At 36.2% G+C, this 15,933-nt stretch overlaps 1 protein-coding gene across 1 annotated transcript in view; it reads left to right on the top strand.

Moving 5' to 3' along the window:
- The first annotated feature begins 1,386 nt into the window (after nt 1-1,386).
- LOC119781891 (melanopsin-A-like) overlaps nt 1,387-15,933 on the top strand; it is a 28,626-nt gene continuing 14,079 nt past the window's right edge. The window contains exons 1-5 of the mRNA XM_038282506.1: nt 1,387-1,515; nt 1,604-1,737; nt 7,074-7,277; nt 10,563-10,734; nt 10,926-11,087. Coding sequence (XP_038138434.1) covers nt 1,478-1,515; nt 1,604-1,737; nt 7,074-7,277; nt 10,563-10,734; nt 10,926-11,087 — 710 coding nt within the window. The 5' untranslated portion in view covers nt 1,387-1,477. The remainder of the gene's footprint in view (nt 1,516-1,603; nt 1,738-7,073; nt 7,278-10,562; nt 10,735-10,925; nt 11,088-15,933) is intronic.

Below are 15,933 nucleotides of genomic sequence, written 5' to 3' on the forward strand. Positions count from 1 at the left end.
TTAAGGTGAAGCTACTCAGCTGGTGAAAGCATGGACACCTGGGATGGCAGAAAACTGCATTTATGAAAAGATTTCACTTTTCCCAGGCTTTTGCTCTTGTCAGCTTTACCAAACTTGAATAAATACCTGAATTTATTCTAAGTTATTTAGCTGCTCTGGTTCTTTTTTTTTTTTTTTTTGATGACTTTGTGGACAAAATCATCTGATGTGGTACTGAGAAGTAGCCTACAATTTTGTTGTTTTTTTGAAGTGACAACAAAAATACCCAAAATAATCATTTCTGTTACCTGAGAAAGACCAAAATGTATAATAAAAAGAAGTAATAACAAAAAACAAAAAAAGCAAGAATGACTTCTTGAAGCAGGGTTATTTCAAATATATATATTTATGAACCGCCAAATCACTGCAAATGTCATCTCAAAGCCCATCAGCAGCCCAACGAGGCTGCTTTATGTTAAACTGTAAAAAAAAAATGAAATCAAATCCATCTCTCATACCAGTTCCATCCAATCATACCATGAAGTTCAGTAACATCAAGTCCAACTTGATATAACAAAATAAATACCAAAATAATTGCAAGAATGTATAAAGCTTTTCTGTAGAAGGCTTTTAGTGCCACATTATAGTACACAAAATTGAACTAATCACCTCAACAATCATCACTTTGGCAGCAATCGTTTGTCAAAAAGAAAGATGTGACAAAGGTGTGAATGTGGATTGTGGCCTGAAGTGTTTGTGTAGATATGCATGTGTTCCTTTACATCTATGAATGTAGATTTATTTATATGTGTATATACATATATGTATATAATCGTGTGTATATATCTATATATATTTTTTGTGTGTTGAATATTGGATAAAAAACATAGAGGTTTAAAAGTAAGGTTACTTTACCTTAAGTGTAATTAGAAGGACAGGGGGTATGAAAAATAAGTTTTACTTCTATGAAGAAATAAAATGTACAATTTACAATAATCAATGTCATTTTTCTGGTTGTATATACCGACAGATTTATTTTGTGGAGGGTTTTGTTTCTGTTTTTGTTCAGGTGAATTTAGTTTGATTGGAAATTGGACATTGGTTTGGTTTGATGTCCGTTTTTGTTTGTATTTGGTGGATTTAATTATTGTTGTTTGTCAAAATTTCCTAAAATTTAAAATTCTTTCATTTCATCTAATTTCATTTAAAAGATTTTAATATCAGCTGAGCTATATATATATATATATATATATATATATATATATATATATATATATATATATATATGTATATGTATATGTATTTACACAAGCTATACATACTGTAGAATTTTTTATATTAAACATTCATTTTTGTATTTTTATAAATAAGCCATGGTTTTCCTTTTCTCTAAAAATAGGTAGGTATCGTTCCCGGCCATGCTTTTCCAACGGTGAACGTACCTGACCATGCTCACTACACCATCGGCGTTGTAATACTGGCTGTGGGCATCACAGGCATGTTGGGAAACTTCCTGGTCATATATGCTTTCAGCAGGTATTTGAGGTTATATCTCTTCCTTGCGAAATTTCTGTCAAAACTATTTACTAAAACTGTTTTTCAACCTTTGTTTGTGTGTTTGCAGAAGTCGGAGTCTGAGGACGCCTTCTAACATCTTCATTATCAACTTGGCAATTACAGACTTCCTTATGTGTGCCACTCAGTCACCTATCTTTTTCATTACAAGCATGCATAAACACTGGATCTTTGGAAAGAAAGGTGATTTATAAAGATAATGCTAAATTGCCTCATAAAAAAATGATCTTTTATTGCAGTATCATAGCGTTACGTACCTCAAAAAACTTAAAGATATTGCTTCCCTTGACTCAAGTTCATTTATTTATCGAAGGAAGATTTCAAATAGCGGCTGGCTAGCTTAAGTGGTAAGTCACCCATCCTGCAAACAGGAAGCCTGGGTTCGTATTCCAGCTGGAGGAAATGAGCTGCCAGTGTGGGTCCTTAGGGAAGACCCTTCATGCTTATGCCTTCACGCCTGCTTTGGGGAGCGGTGGCCAGGTGGTTAGGGCAGAGGTTCTGAGTTCAAGCCCGACTCCCACGGACTGCCACCCTGGCTCCCTGAGCAAGACTCTTAATCCCACACTGATTCCTGGGTGCCGCACAATGGCAGCCCACTGCTGCAAGGGGATGGGTTCAATGCAGAGAGTTTATTCTATTGCTCTGTACTTGTGACAGTGTAATGACAATAAAACGCTGTGGGGAAAAAAGCCCATTGGTACGGTGATGTGTAACCCTATAGATGAACATCTATGAAGGGAAAAAATATTGCAAGAAGAGTAAATTACAGCATTATTATAGAAAAATCCATCCATTTTCTGACACAAGCTGGGTCGCGAGGCCTTCAGGGGTGCTGCTGCCTATCTCCAGCTGTCTATGGGCAAGAGGCGGAGTACACCCTGGACAGGTTGCCAGTCTATCGCAGTGCAACACAGAGACAAACAACCACTCACACACACCTAAGGAGATTTTAAAGCAACCAATTAACCTAACAGTATTTTTTTTGGACTGTGGGAGGAAGCCAGAGTACCCAGAGAGAACCCACGCATGCTCAGGGAAAACATGCAAACTCCATGCAGAAAGATCCCAAGCCGGGGTTTGAACCTACAACCTTCTTGCTGAAAGGCACTACCCCACTGAGCAGCCCATTACAGAAAAATGCCAAAATTAAATTGTTGTACAGCAGCGGAATCCTCCATAAAATACCCCCAAATAATTTGCTCTAAAGTAATTGTTAATGTTATGGTGGACCAGAGATCTGGTTCCATTGCTGTAGAAAACTAAAATAGTTATTTTATTAAAACAGCTTAAAAAAAAACAGCTCTATATTCAGACTTGCTTTTCCATGGAAACCATTTAGGAAAAAAAAACATTATGGAAAAAAAGCATAGAGCATTTAAGCCCCCCAAAATTCCTGAAAAGTTTTAAAAGACATCAACAACATCTGTGCACTTTCTTGTAATCACATTTAGTTGCGTCAAACGTAGCACTTAGATTTGCAAATGTATTCAGTCTGAGATGGTTTGACCTCAGATGAAGTGCATTCTTGCTTTATAAAAAGTATATTTAAAAAGGAAAAATGGTAAAATCAAACTGAAAGAATAAAGCATAGCATAGTTACAGTAATGTGTTGCATAAGCTACCCTCCACTGCACTACTGTACACTGCTTTGCAGATCATCTACAGTTTATAATCTCCTCTTACATAGCCCTAGTACATACCTAATTCATGTACATTGATGTGATACATTTTTTTTAACCTTTTGCTTTTAAAGCTTATTTGTGGTTTAATAAATTCTCTCACAAACACAAACAAACTATCGTTCATGTAATCCACTTCCTTTTGCAACACTTTTTTTCATTATAAAGGGCAAATACATATATGGACATACAGATTTCGGTAAACATGAGCATAATTGTAGATGATATATTTCAGAGTCTTCTAAACACTAGATTACCACTTTGAGAATATTAAAGGCAGTGAAAGAGGCTCATTGATCACATCCTAAAGATTTGTTCATCTCATTGCAGCATGTAGTGCCTCAGACCTATTATAACCCCTGCAAGCATCTATGTAATTATCTATCATTGTGTGAATGTGTATTTAAATATTCCCTTCTACTTATGTAATCATATGTCCTTTCAATTAGAGAAAGGCCATCTGAGTTTCTTTTAAGCACTTTTCCAAGAATCTTTATTGTTTCTAACAGAGCCATGAATTATGACAGCGACACAGGTGACTTCAGTTCCCACTACCTTATTTTATCCTGTAGTGCCTTCATTAGCATTGCCTTTAAAGCTTGAAAATACTTTTGCACAAAGAATGAAAGTAAATGGCAGACAGTTAGATCACATCAGTAGAGAAATTAAAAAAACAATTTTTTAGCTTTTAGTTCATTAGTAACTAACCTTCTTAGCAGTGGCGGCTGGTGAAAAATATTTTTGGTGGGGCTGATATAGCCTAGTGTATGTCTCCAACTAATCCGGAATAAGAATTCAAATAAACAATTGGACAATACATACAATTTAACAGTAATGATTTAATTTACTATATAATAACAGTAACAGTGATGATTTGGGTCACTGTGACGGGGTTCTTTGGCCTCCAAGAATCCAGGCTCAGTCGGGTTACCGGTGTTGGTGATTTATTGTGCTTAAAAACTCAAAACAGGGTGCAAAAGAAACTAAACATATACAAGATCCTCTGGGCCTCAGCCTCCCTCCAGTTACCAGCAATGTAACAAAGAAACAGAAAACAAAAATTGCCGCTTTTCTTCCCACAGCCCTCATTAAATAGTTTAAGCCCCTCACCTCAGGCTCTCTTATTTCTGATTTCTTCTCATTAATCAGTTTTGTCCATATATTACCTCCACAAACAATTGATGTACAAAAACAAATAATTTTTACAACTTAATTCTTTTACACAGATTCATTGACTTATTCAATTACACCAAACTGGGTTTGAACCCAGCAAAGATGCAGCCAGACTGAAGATGACAAGTCCCCATAGCATAAACACGTACACACCCACACCCCCCCCACACACACACACACACACACACACACACACACACACACACACACACACACACACACACACACACACACACACACACACACACACACACACACGGCTAACCCCACTGAAATATTAAGTGTGCACCCTCAATACGCCAGCAGGTAACCAGGAACAGCTTGTGTGTTTTAAGTTCATGGAGCTACTTGGCTCTGTGCGAGTCTATTGGTCCTCACAAACACAGTATAACAGGAATGTGTGTGTGGCGCACAAAGTTAGAGAGGTTGTTTTAAGCGACGAGGTGGATTCGTCACAGTCACAATAACCATGACATGAAATGTTCATATCCTACAACAGGGATGTTCTTCTGGCAAACGGGTAGATAAATAACGATCTCACCGAATTTGGTGGAAGCTGCATCTCGTTCGTTACATTCGCCATCTTCCCTTTAATTGTCTGCACCTGCGCTTGGGTGCAGAAGCCTGTTAAAGCGCAGTATTTTCAGCGCCCCAATACCATAAAGTTCCGAGACGCTGATTGGCCATTAAATTCACCTAGCAATAGTACATGATTGACAGATTCTCTGCAAATGTGGGGCTGTCTGATCAGCGCCCCAAGACGGAGACGGTAGGAGTCTGTCTGTGGAAATCCACAAATGAATGACAGTAGATAGGGAAATGTAGTTTATATAATTTGTTTTGCTTATAGGTACACAGTCTAGAGAGTAAAACTGACATTTATGAGTTAATTTCTAAAAATATATTTTACGTTTCTCTCTTCTTATCAGGGAGGGCGGTGCCCCAGCGCCCCCTATGGGCCGGCCGCCACTGATTTATGAGTTAATTTCTAAAAATATATTTTACGTTTCTCTCTTCTTATCAGGGAGGGCGGTGCCCCAGCGCCCCCTATGGGCCGGCCGCCACTGCTTCTTAGGCAGATACAAACTAAGATCTCTGAGACTAAGATAAATGCTGGAAGAAAAGTGTCTGGTTTAAAAAAGCAAGTTGTTTCTTTAAAGAAAACTGCTTAATTGTTCTAAAAAATATCCAGTCGATAGAGGGATAAGACGATTACAGCAGAAGATAAGTAACAATTAATGAAAGTGTTACTAAAACTAAAGACAGTGTACTTATATCAGTACAAACCTAGGAGATGATTGCACAAGCAGGGGCAGAGCTAGATGGGGGGCCAGGGGTGGCCATGGCCACCCTTAGCCAATCATTGGCCACCCCTACCATTTTTTCCGTCTAATACAGATAGTCAAGTGGAATATTCAAAACATTTTATTTTTTTGTGGGTAATTATGCACATCAATATACTAACATCAAAAATGATAACTACTGAAATCATGTTCTTTTCAAAGCTAGATTTTGTGTTATATGGGGTAAAGAGAAAATTATGTGTCTCTGCAAGTCATCTGGGAGTCTTCAGTGAAATCAAAGATAAATAACACTTTTAATAAAAACGTATTAAATAATCAATTTATGTAGATATCAGTGCTTATAAATATCAATTTTATGCAGAATATTTAATTATGCAGGTAGGTAAGTAATGACAATAATGATTGATTTACAGCCCAGAACTCAAAACTGAGTTTTATCAACTATACCTTTTCTCTGGAAAATGTATATGGATTTTTAAATGCGTCTATTTGTTAGCAAAGCCTGTAGGAAAGTATAGTTAGTCTTTAATTAGAAAATATGGATGGTTTGCTCATTAATTATCCTTTTGGAACAGTATAGATTGACCCTGAGTTTCAGCCACCCCTCAGTGTACATTGGTTATTGCCCAGCCACCCACCAAAAATTTCTGGCTACACCTCTGTGCATCAGGAAGGGAATCTATTAAAACTAAAACTGGTATTTTTCGACAAATGTCTGTGAAACTGTTGGCTAACATGATACCTAAGTTATAAAAATAGATAAAACATTGTTTCCATCTAAACTGATTAGATTGTTTTTTCGTTAAAATAACTAAGAGTTATCAGCATAAGGATGCATTTTAACCCATGTCCAACAGTTTTAACCAACTCAAAACATAATATGGATGTTTTAACAGACTTTTGTCATCCAATGGTATGCAAACTCAAATAGCATGAGGTGTTAGAAGACTATTAGAATGCTAAAACTGAAAATAGTAAGCAAAAAGATAGAGTGCTTTGTTACTTTTAGACTAGTTTAGTTTTAAAATTTTACTAACCTGGAAATGCTATTGCTTCTGCACAGCGTGGTAAATTTCCCACTGCAACTGCACTGATGGATTAAAAGCTACTAAATTAAGGGGAGTTCCTGGATAACTAAAATCTGCTGAGCAAAAAAACAAATCAACTGTTAGTAATAGGTGCTGTTTAAAAAAAACCAACATAAATATTAACACAAGTTGATAGAAAGAGCATCATATGACAACAAAGACATTTTTAAAACAATTAAAGATTATGACTGTGATCACATTGTAGTTTCCCTGTAAATATCTCAGCTTATCCGTTCCTCTTCTGTTGTCTTCCTCTATCATCTCTCCTCCCCCAGGGTGTGAACTATATGCTTTCTGTGGAGCACTGTTTGGTATTTGCAGCATGATGACACTGATGGTGATTGCAGTGGACCGATATGTTGTCATCACCAGGCCTCTGGCCTCTCTTGGAGCAATGTCTCACAAAAAAGCTCTGTGCTTTGTCGCTGTTGCCTGGGTCTACTCCATGGGCTGGAGCCTCCCACCCTTCTTTGGCTGGAGTGAGTATAACTGTAAATATAAAAAAGCTTAGATTTTTCTTTTTTGTTGTTGTTGTTTTCACATAAAAAAAAAAAAAAGTTACTCCTGGTATTCTGTTCCAGCCTTGAGATTTTTAAGGCTTCACTGCTTTTCTCTGAGCAAGTTTTTTTTTTTTTTTTTTTTTTTGGTATTCTTGACCCTGATAGGCACCAGATTCCTGAGCTTAACACAAAATAAAAATCATAACTTTTTTGGCAAATTTCAGATTTGTCTCTGGTTTCTGTAAAGCTTTTTATTCAGATTTTAGGTTATTCACATTTCATCTATAAAATCTGATAAAGTGTTCAAGTTTTGCCACAATAAAGTCAAAGACAGAATAGTTGTACAAATCTCTGTGAGGCTGGTTTGGAGCAATAATGGCTATAAAGTCTAACAGCTGATGGGAGGAAGGATCAGCAGTAATACTCCCTTGGCATTTTGTTCTATACATTTTTAAATCTAAGTAATTATATCAGCAACAGCATTTTTACAATTATATATATAAATTGTTTAAGCATCAATTACTAGTGGCGTTCAAACAGCCAGTACTATAAAAACAGTATTCCCTGTGTATTCTCTTCAGAGTGTACAGTAGATCATTACCTTAAACATATTTGAGTAATTTTGGTATATGCCCATACCAGAAAAGAAATAACAAACACAGTTCATTGGATAAAACAAGAACATATACTCCAAGTGTCTGTCCTGACAGTTTTTTAATTGTCTTTTTGAGCCTAAATAGAACCCCAGCTCCAGGTGCAATGAGTCACCATAAACAGACATGGCACCATCTATTGGCAGTACTGCTGAACTACCAGAGAGCCAGATAATGACCTTTGACGCAGCTACATTATTCAGTGGTTCCCAACCCTGGTCCTCAGGAACCCCTGCCCTCCATGTTTTAGATATGTCTCTATGCCAGCACACCGGATTAAAAATTAGGGATCCTCCACTGCAATCAACTGCTGCAGAAACCTGTTAATTGTCCATTTTTTTTTCGGGTGTAATGCAACATACTATTTTCCCAAGACAACTCAAGTTTTATCCTTCTTTGAATCAAACAATTTTTGTCCTTTTTACGCTTGATCTTGGAGTTTTCTCCACCTACACTGAAAGTTCTACACTAGCTTGCCTCCATCGCTTTAGTTGTTCAGGAATCGTACGCATAACGTAATCTTGATAGATATGTGGTAAATATACACAAAAGGTTTTATCCCCAACAGATTCAGCAAAAAAACAATGTATGTGACGAGAATGAGCAGAAAAAATGTCAAATAACGTGGCTATGTACCTCTTACTCTTAAGATTTTTAGATCCATAACGTTCATAACCACCACAAGAGGCTATAAACTCTAGTCACTAGATTCCTTTTTTCACAAAGCAATTAACCAATTAAAATTAAGATTTTAAATTTGTACAGTTTGAAAGATAATAAGTGCAGTAAAAACTATTCTAAAAGCATTGCCAAAAAACTTAATCAGGACATCACTTCCTCTAGTTTAAGAAGCAGCAAAAAGATGCTTCCAGTCACTAATATCATCATTATCTCTAACCCACACCATACACAGTACTGCCTATGAGGCCAGGGATGAAGCTACACATTCTATGAAGTAAAACAGCAAGTTTTTACTGAAGCTTTGTCAAAACTTGGACTTCAATTAAACCCCCATCATCCTTCTCCCCCACCTTGGACAGAGCTGAGTATTGGCTCTATCCTAGTATTTAACACATCTGTCTGTCTTTCTTCTATGTGCAAAACTTACAATTTTCTTCTAAATTTACTTTATGTGATAAATAGCATGTGTGGATAAGGTTTTTCATTCATTTTCTTTTTTTTTTTGACTTGATTATTATTATTTTTTGTCCAGTTCTTAAGTTTGTTAAAGCTCTTATGATGACCTGTTTTACTCTAATATATTTTCCTGGGCTCAGGCAAAGAAATGTCATTTAGATATGTGTTTGGTAATGCTGATCTCAATGGTTATACAGGAAGCGTTGTACTCTAGAAGTGTACCAGGCAGGTTCCAGCTCTGACACTTCACTGCTGCTGTGCACTATCTTCCTGACAGCAGATCTGTCAGCCATATCACTGGTCGTCACTGTACTAAATCTATCTTTTCCACCTGTGTTTAAAAAAAGCACAAAAAACACCCACAATTTCCATCAATTCATAATCACTAACTGACTCTATATGCAGCTCAATGTTCATATTACACCAAATATATTCTTAACCTTGAAAGACTTTCACTTTTTCCACTAGTGTATATGTCCTACCTGTACTTCAACATTATTGTACAGCCGTTTGCAGCCAATTCTTTCTTTTTTTAATTTCTCCCTCTCTCTACCTTTTTCTTTACTGCTTTTCTCACTTTATTTTATAGCTTATATGGGGTTTACTAAGTGCACACCCTATCATGTGTGTCTGTGACATACAGCCTTACAGAGAGAAAGAAGGGGGCGGGGTTCTGGTGAATAATACGGAGGCCTTTTGCTACACTTTATTCAGCCCTCTGCTATACGCTGGCTGGACTGTTTTCTCACACTATTTTGTAGTCTGGGTTATTTTTATTAAAGTCTCTGATTTCCTTTTAACTACATTTCTGACAGTGAATATATCCAGCATTGAATTCTTAACATCAGTCAATAGTATATCTGCCAATACCATTTGTAGTGCTAAGGAGTTTTAAATGTATAGAACAACCTTTTAGACAACGACAGGTTCACCTGATAAACCATAGCACAGTAAAAAGCCTACTTCCACTGAAAAAACATATTCCTTTCACTGTGGCACAAGTAAAGGTGACTATCAGGTTTCACCAAATGTTTGTGTTTGTCTAAGACTCATTCTAGAGAATCCATTGGTCAGTTATATCCAAAAGAATAAACCTCGTATTAAGTTATTTCACAAAGCTTTGCCCTTTGATTCTGCAATAATTTGACATTTTATTTTTTTATTCAAACCTTTTGAAGAGATTTTATAATGCTAAGCTATTCTTATACATTTGACAGCAAGGAAGCTCTTTGAATATGACATCTATATGTAAATATATATTAAATAAACTTAAATTGTGCTTTTGCTTCCTCACCATAAGTATAGCAAACCCAACCCTAAACAAGTAGTTTAAGTTATAAAAATCAGTGTTGAGTGTGTGGATTTGTGTTTAGTTTAAGCTCAGGTTAATTAAAGAAAAGGGGCTCTGACTCCTTTAATATAAAATTACTGCCATGTAATCGCAATAACAAAAATAGTGTATGTTCTCCCACAGGTGCCTACGTCCCAGAGGGTCTAATGACTTCTTGCTCCTGGGACTACATGACCTTCACCCCTTCCGTGCGCTCCTACACTATGTTACTCTTCACTTTTGTTTTCTTTATTCCTCTTTTTATCATCATCTTCTGCTACTGCGGCATTTTCAGAGCCATCCGACACACAACACGGTTGGTACATGCACAGCTTTGCACGTATGTTTTCATACTCAACCTCAATATATTCACACAGAGATAATCTCTTGTTGGAGTTCCTGTTGTTTGCCATTGAGCTTGAGTTTCTCTGTTTGTTTGCTTGTTTTTTTTTTAAATCTTGGATTGCAAAAAACTGTATCTATAAAGGTTGTATCTATGGTTGGCAGAGCGATAACAAAGATCAACTGCATAGGGAAAAGAGACTCTGCGAAGAAGTTCCATAAAATGAGGAGTGAATGGAAGATGGCAAAAATCGCCTTAATTGTCATCTTGCTGTTTGTCATCTCCTGGGCACCTTACTCTTGTGCAGCCCTGACCGCATTTGCAGGGTAAGTGCCCAAATGGCTAAAGAGAAATTATTTACCATCTAGCAGGGTTTGAAATTGCCCACATGGACTTAAACTCAGTGAAGCACTATATTTGTGGTGGGTTTCATTCATAATAGAACAGTCTAGAGATTAATTTAAGATGTAAAATGTCTGCTTGAGGCAAAGGTCCTTTATGCATTGTCCCACAGACTGTTACTGAAGACAGTTGGCTATGTCGGTCAAAAGATATTAAAATAAATTTTAGGCAGTTTGGGTGCATATTTTTGGGATTTAAGGCACCATTCTTTTTATCTTTATCATTACATTACATAAACCTCTCATTTCAACAAAACATAATTTCTTATAGATTATTTTAAGGTATTAAAGCTGCACAGAAAATATAATTTTTCCAGCTCTTCGGTGCCCTGTCAGATTATATTATAGATCATTTAGTTACATTATTTATTAGCCTGGTTCCCAGTCAATACAAAAGTTGTGTTTAAGGTGAATATTTGATTTTTCTTAAAACTTGCTCATAATTATAGAAATAAAATTATATTTTCATAATAGGTACTATCATATATAATTTAGAAGGTTTAAAATATTTTGCTTTCTTATCAATGCTTATGCATTCCCACTTATTGTTTTTCTGTTTATATTTATTATTATTCCGTAGGTTTTTCTTCGTTTAACTAGTTCAACAGTTTTCAGCCGATTTAAACAAATTTGGTATCAAAACGTTCAGCTTGTTCAGGAGAATTCTGCTATATCTTTTGGTAAAGATATTGTTCGTAGTTTTTGCGATATTCAGCTTTTTCTGCGATTTTTGGCCCCATTGAAATGCATGTAAAACTTCAAAAATTCCACTAAATCTTCAGCTACTTTGCCCTTTAACTACTTCAGCATACTTTCAGCTAGAAACACCATTCAACTTTTAAAATGTTTCCGTATCTTTCTGCTATCTATTACTGTTTAACTCGGCTTTCAGCTAACTTTTACAGTTTTGCTTCAGTGAAGCTTCAAACTTTTAAACAATTTTTACAAATTTTCAAATTTATAATGGAAGTCTATGGACGGAATGTTCAGCTGCTAGAGTGTGCCACTCTAGCGTTTTCAAACATTTCACTCATGCCGAACAGCTTCAACTCACTCGCTCATTTTTTACCCTATCTAGATAAATTTTACATCAAGACGTAGGGATTTTTGTCAGGATTCAGGAAATGTAACCCTCATCTGTGTGGCATTTACGGTTTTCCGACAGTTTGGCCAAGACCACGAAGAAGTCCACACTTCTCCAATAGAAATCCAATGAGAGCTCTCTGAAAATCCAAACTGAAAATAAAAAAAAACAGACTTTTTCGTATCGTTCCCATTCGGGAACCGTTTGACGTAGCAACACGAGCCTTGTGGAAGTTGTTCCTCAGACCTTCCTAGCACTCACATTGAAGGAAGTGTGTCGATATCTTTTATCGTTTAGCTAGGAAAAAGGTTTGTTCGGGGGTAACAAATCTGTCCGAACCCCAAAATCAAGATTTTGACAATTATACACTTTTTTACATCGTCACCACGCCTAGACCAAATATTGTAGAAATATGAAAGTTACACCAGTTGTAGTCCAAAGATGGCTGACGCTCACGGTGAAATAACTTTTTGAATACCTAATACGGTTTTGGCTCACTGCTCGTTTGTTCGGAGGGAAAGTTTTGCTTTTGAGAGTTCTGCTCTACCATTGGGCTGCATGTTATTCAATGAGACCAGCAGGATTTCTCAAACCTTTTTATTCCTCCTTCCCATTAAGGTTGTGAATGGGTACATCCATGAAAGTTACCCCAATCGGAGACAAAGGATAGCTGTCGCTTAGACTGAAAGAATTTTTTAGATAGCATTTACGGTTTGTCTTCAGCACTTGTTTGTTCGGAGCTGATATTCCCATTCAAAAAAGCCTGAGAACGAAGGAACGAAAGTGATGCGCATGTGTCTCTGTCACTGACAGGCTCGTTAACGTCGTCAAGGTAACCGTGCTTCAAAGAGATTTTACCTCCACCACTTTAAACAGCACATTTTAATCTAATGGAGGGAGACAACACTGATTTAACATTAGGAAGTGGATACAATATGACTACTGGCCATGACCCTTCCCTTCACACGCAACCCTGATAGACTTTCAAAATAAGACTCCGGGGACACTTCAAAATAAAAGCCCCTACATTAAACTCATATTTTTTTCCCAGCATATGGCTCAACATTATGACCCAAACTCAACCACTTTTTTAAAAATGAGACTCTAGGGGGTTTTCAAAACACACCCCACAGAAAATTTCAAAATAAAAGCCTCCCATTGCCACTTTATCTACTGCCCTAATAACAAGGGAAAAGAGTAATTTAACGATTGGAAAGTCATCAAGTATCACTGCTGGGTCTGACCCTTTTCTCAACACACAACCCTGCTAGACTTTCAAAATAAGACTTCAGTTACCCTACAAAATAAAAGCCTCTATATTATACTCGTGTATTAATTGATGCAAATGGCTCAGCATTATGACCCAAACTCCACCAGCTTGTTACTATTAGACTCTAGGGACCTTTGCAAAACATACCCAGGAGCAAATTTCACAATAAAAGTCTCCCATTTACGCTCTAATACAGCATCTATTCACCCAATAACATGGAAAACCAGTGATTTCATATTTGGAAATGGATTCTATATCACTGCTGGGCATGACCCTTCCCTTGACACACATCCATGATAGACTTTCAAAATAAGACTAAAGGGAACCTACAAAATAAAAGCCTCTTCCTTACGCACACTCATTCATTGTGCCATATGGCTTGTAGCTATGACCCAAACTCAACCAATTTCTTCAAATTACACTACCAAGGCCTGTTGACCACACACCTCAGTGCATATTTCTTAATCAGGTTCTAAAATTTATACTGTAATAAAGCATCTGCTAACCTTGTAACATGCAGCCTAAGCCTGCCAACGGTGCTTTCATTACCACAGCGGCTCGTAACATGCAGGTTCAATTTTTTTTTATAAATTCAGCTCCTTAAAGTGGTATTAGCTCTCTTTCTATAAGCTTCTCTCTCTGTCCTTCCTCTGCTTCTCATGGTCAGTCTTGCACATAGGTTTGTAGATTTTCAATCCTCTAAGGATGACACTGTTTTCTTTATGCTGATCAACCGACACATTTTAAATAATTTTCCAGTTGTTTTGCCAAGTCTTGACATTTCCACATATGATTTCAAAATGTTAATACTTATTCAATACCATCGTCCTCAATATTTTACTTCCAATTCTTAAGCTACTAATTTTTTCTTCAACCAGATAAGATTAAAGTTTTTCTTTGTAATTTCTTTTCTACTTCAGCTAATTTCATACTTTTCAGCCTATGTTGTGAACTTTGGCTTCATTCTGCTCTGTTTCTGGACAGGAATTAAGCTTTTTCTGTTTGCTGCTAATTCATAACACGCCTGACATGTTTCTGGAAAGTAGGTAAACCCCCCTTCAAAATTTCTTTATACATTTTTCTAGAAACTTGGGAGACATTATATTAAGACCCTTCTAGTGCCCACATTCAAGACATTTTTTGATATCATGTATGGTTTGGCTGTGCAGCTTTTAAGATGAGTTTGTTTCTGCCATTTTACTGCCAAATGATTCTACCCTACAAAATCTTCAGATGATTCAATTGTTTTCTGCAGTTTGAATTTTCTGATGACTTCCTATCTCATTTTCATATGTTCTTGAGGTAATTTCAGCTTTTTTCATTCAGCAAAAGCATTCCCACTTTGATGTTTCTCCGAAACAGCTTTTTCTAGTTTTATATTTTGATTTCTTTCCTCACAAAATAAAAATGTAATGTGCAGCCTATGCCTGACAAGTTTTAAATTGTATTAAATAGTAGAATTTTGAGATAAAAGTGTAAAACTTACAGCACCAGCAGGATAAAATCCCCCTACAGGAAACTGTTAATATCCTGTCACTTTAAATAAATTCTGCCCTTTGGTGTCCAGGAGTTCTGAAGGCTCGTAAATGTCAAAATTTAGAAAATCTAATTTCAGTTTGATCATATTCCCCTTTTATTTCTGACAGTTTCCCAGCCGTTCTGTCACAAAACTACCTCCATGGCGTCTGTGCAAGGACTTTCTCCTGATAAAAAGAAATGTTCCAATAAACATGGACATATTTACAGAGCTTTCCATTCAGTTATTCTTTCACATTTTACTACTGTACATTCCTTTGTTGTCCCATCTTGGGATATCAAAAACAGAAGCAGTTAACCCTTTAAAGCCTGATCCAAGAATAAAACAAAACAGAAAAATCTTTTTCTTTGGTTTGAATTCTTTATTTGCCCTTTTAACAAAATATGTAAAAAGAAAAAACAGAAATACATTTTTGATATTAATAATTTATTACTCTGCGATAAGTCAAGATTATTTTTTGTGTAGTCTTCTGGCTGTTATCAGGTATATCTGATTGTGTACAATAGAATATTGAGCAAAGTTTTTACCATTAAATTATGCAAAAGGTGTCAGATCAAATAAGATACATTTGGCATTATAGGGTTAAATGATTACATACACATAAATTCTACGGTAATTATGTTTGTTTTAACTAATAACAGCAAAAAACCCATAAAAAAAGATCCTAAGAATTGGTCAGATTTATGTTTATTTAATTTTAAGAAATTCATTTTTTAAGCTCCAGCCTAGCTGTGGTGTAAATCCCTCTTTTTCTAGCCTCTGTTTAAAATTTTAAATTCAGCACTGCAAAATATTTTTTGGTCTTAAGAAATAATAACAAAAATTCTTAACAAAATAAATATGAGCAAAGTAAGTAAATGCAAAAAAGTGCACAAAAGTG

The sequence above is a fragment of the Cyprinodon tularosa genome, unplaced genomic scaffold, assembly GCF_016077235.1.
Source record: "Cyprinodon tularosa strain WSP-4 unplaced genomic scaffold, ASM1607723v1 ctg185, whole genome shotgun sequence".
Classification (NCBI taxonomy): Eukaryota; Metazoa; Chordata; class Actinopteri; order Cyprinodontiformes; family Cyprinodontidae; genus Cyprinodon; species Cyprinodon tularosa.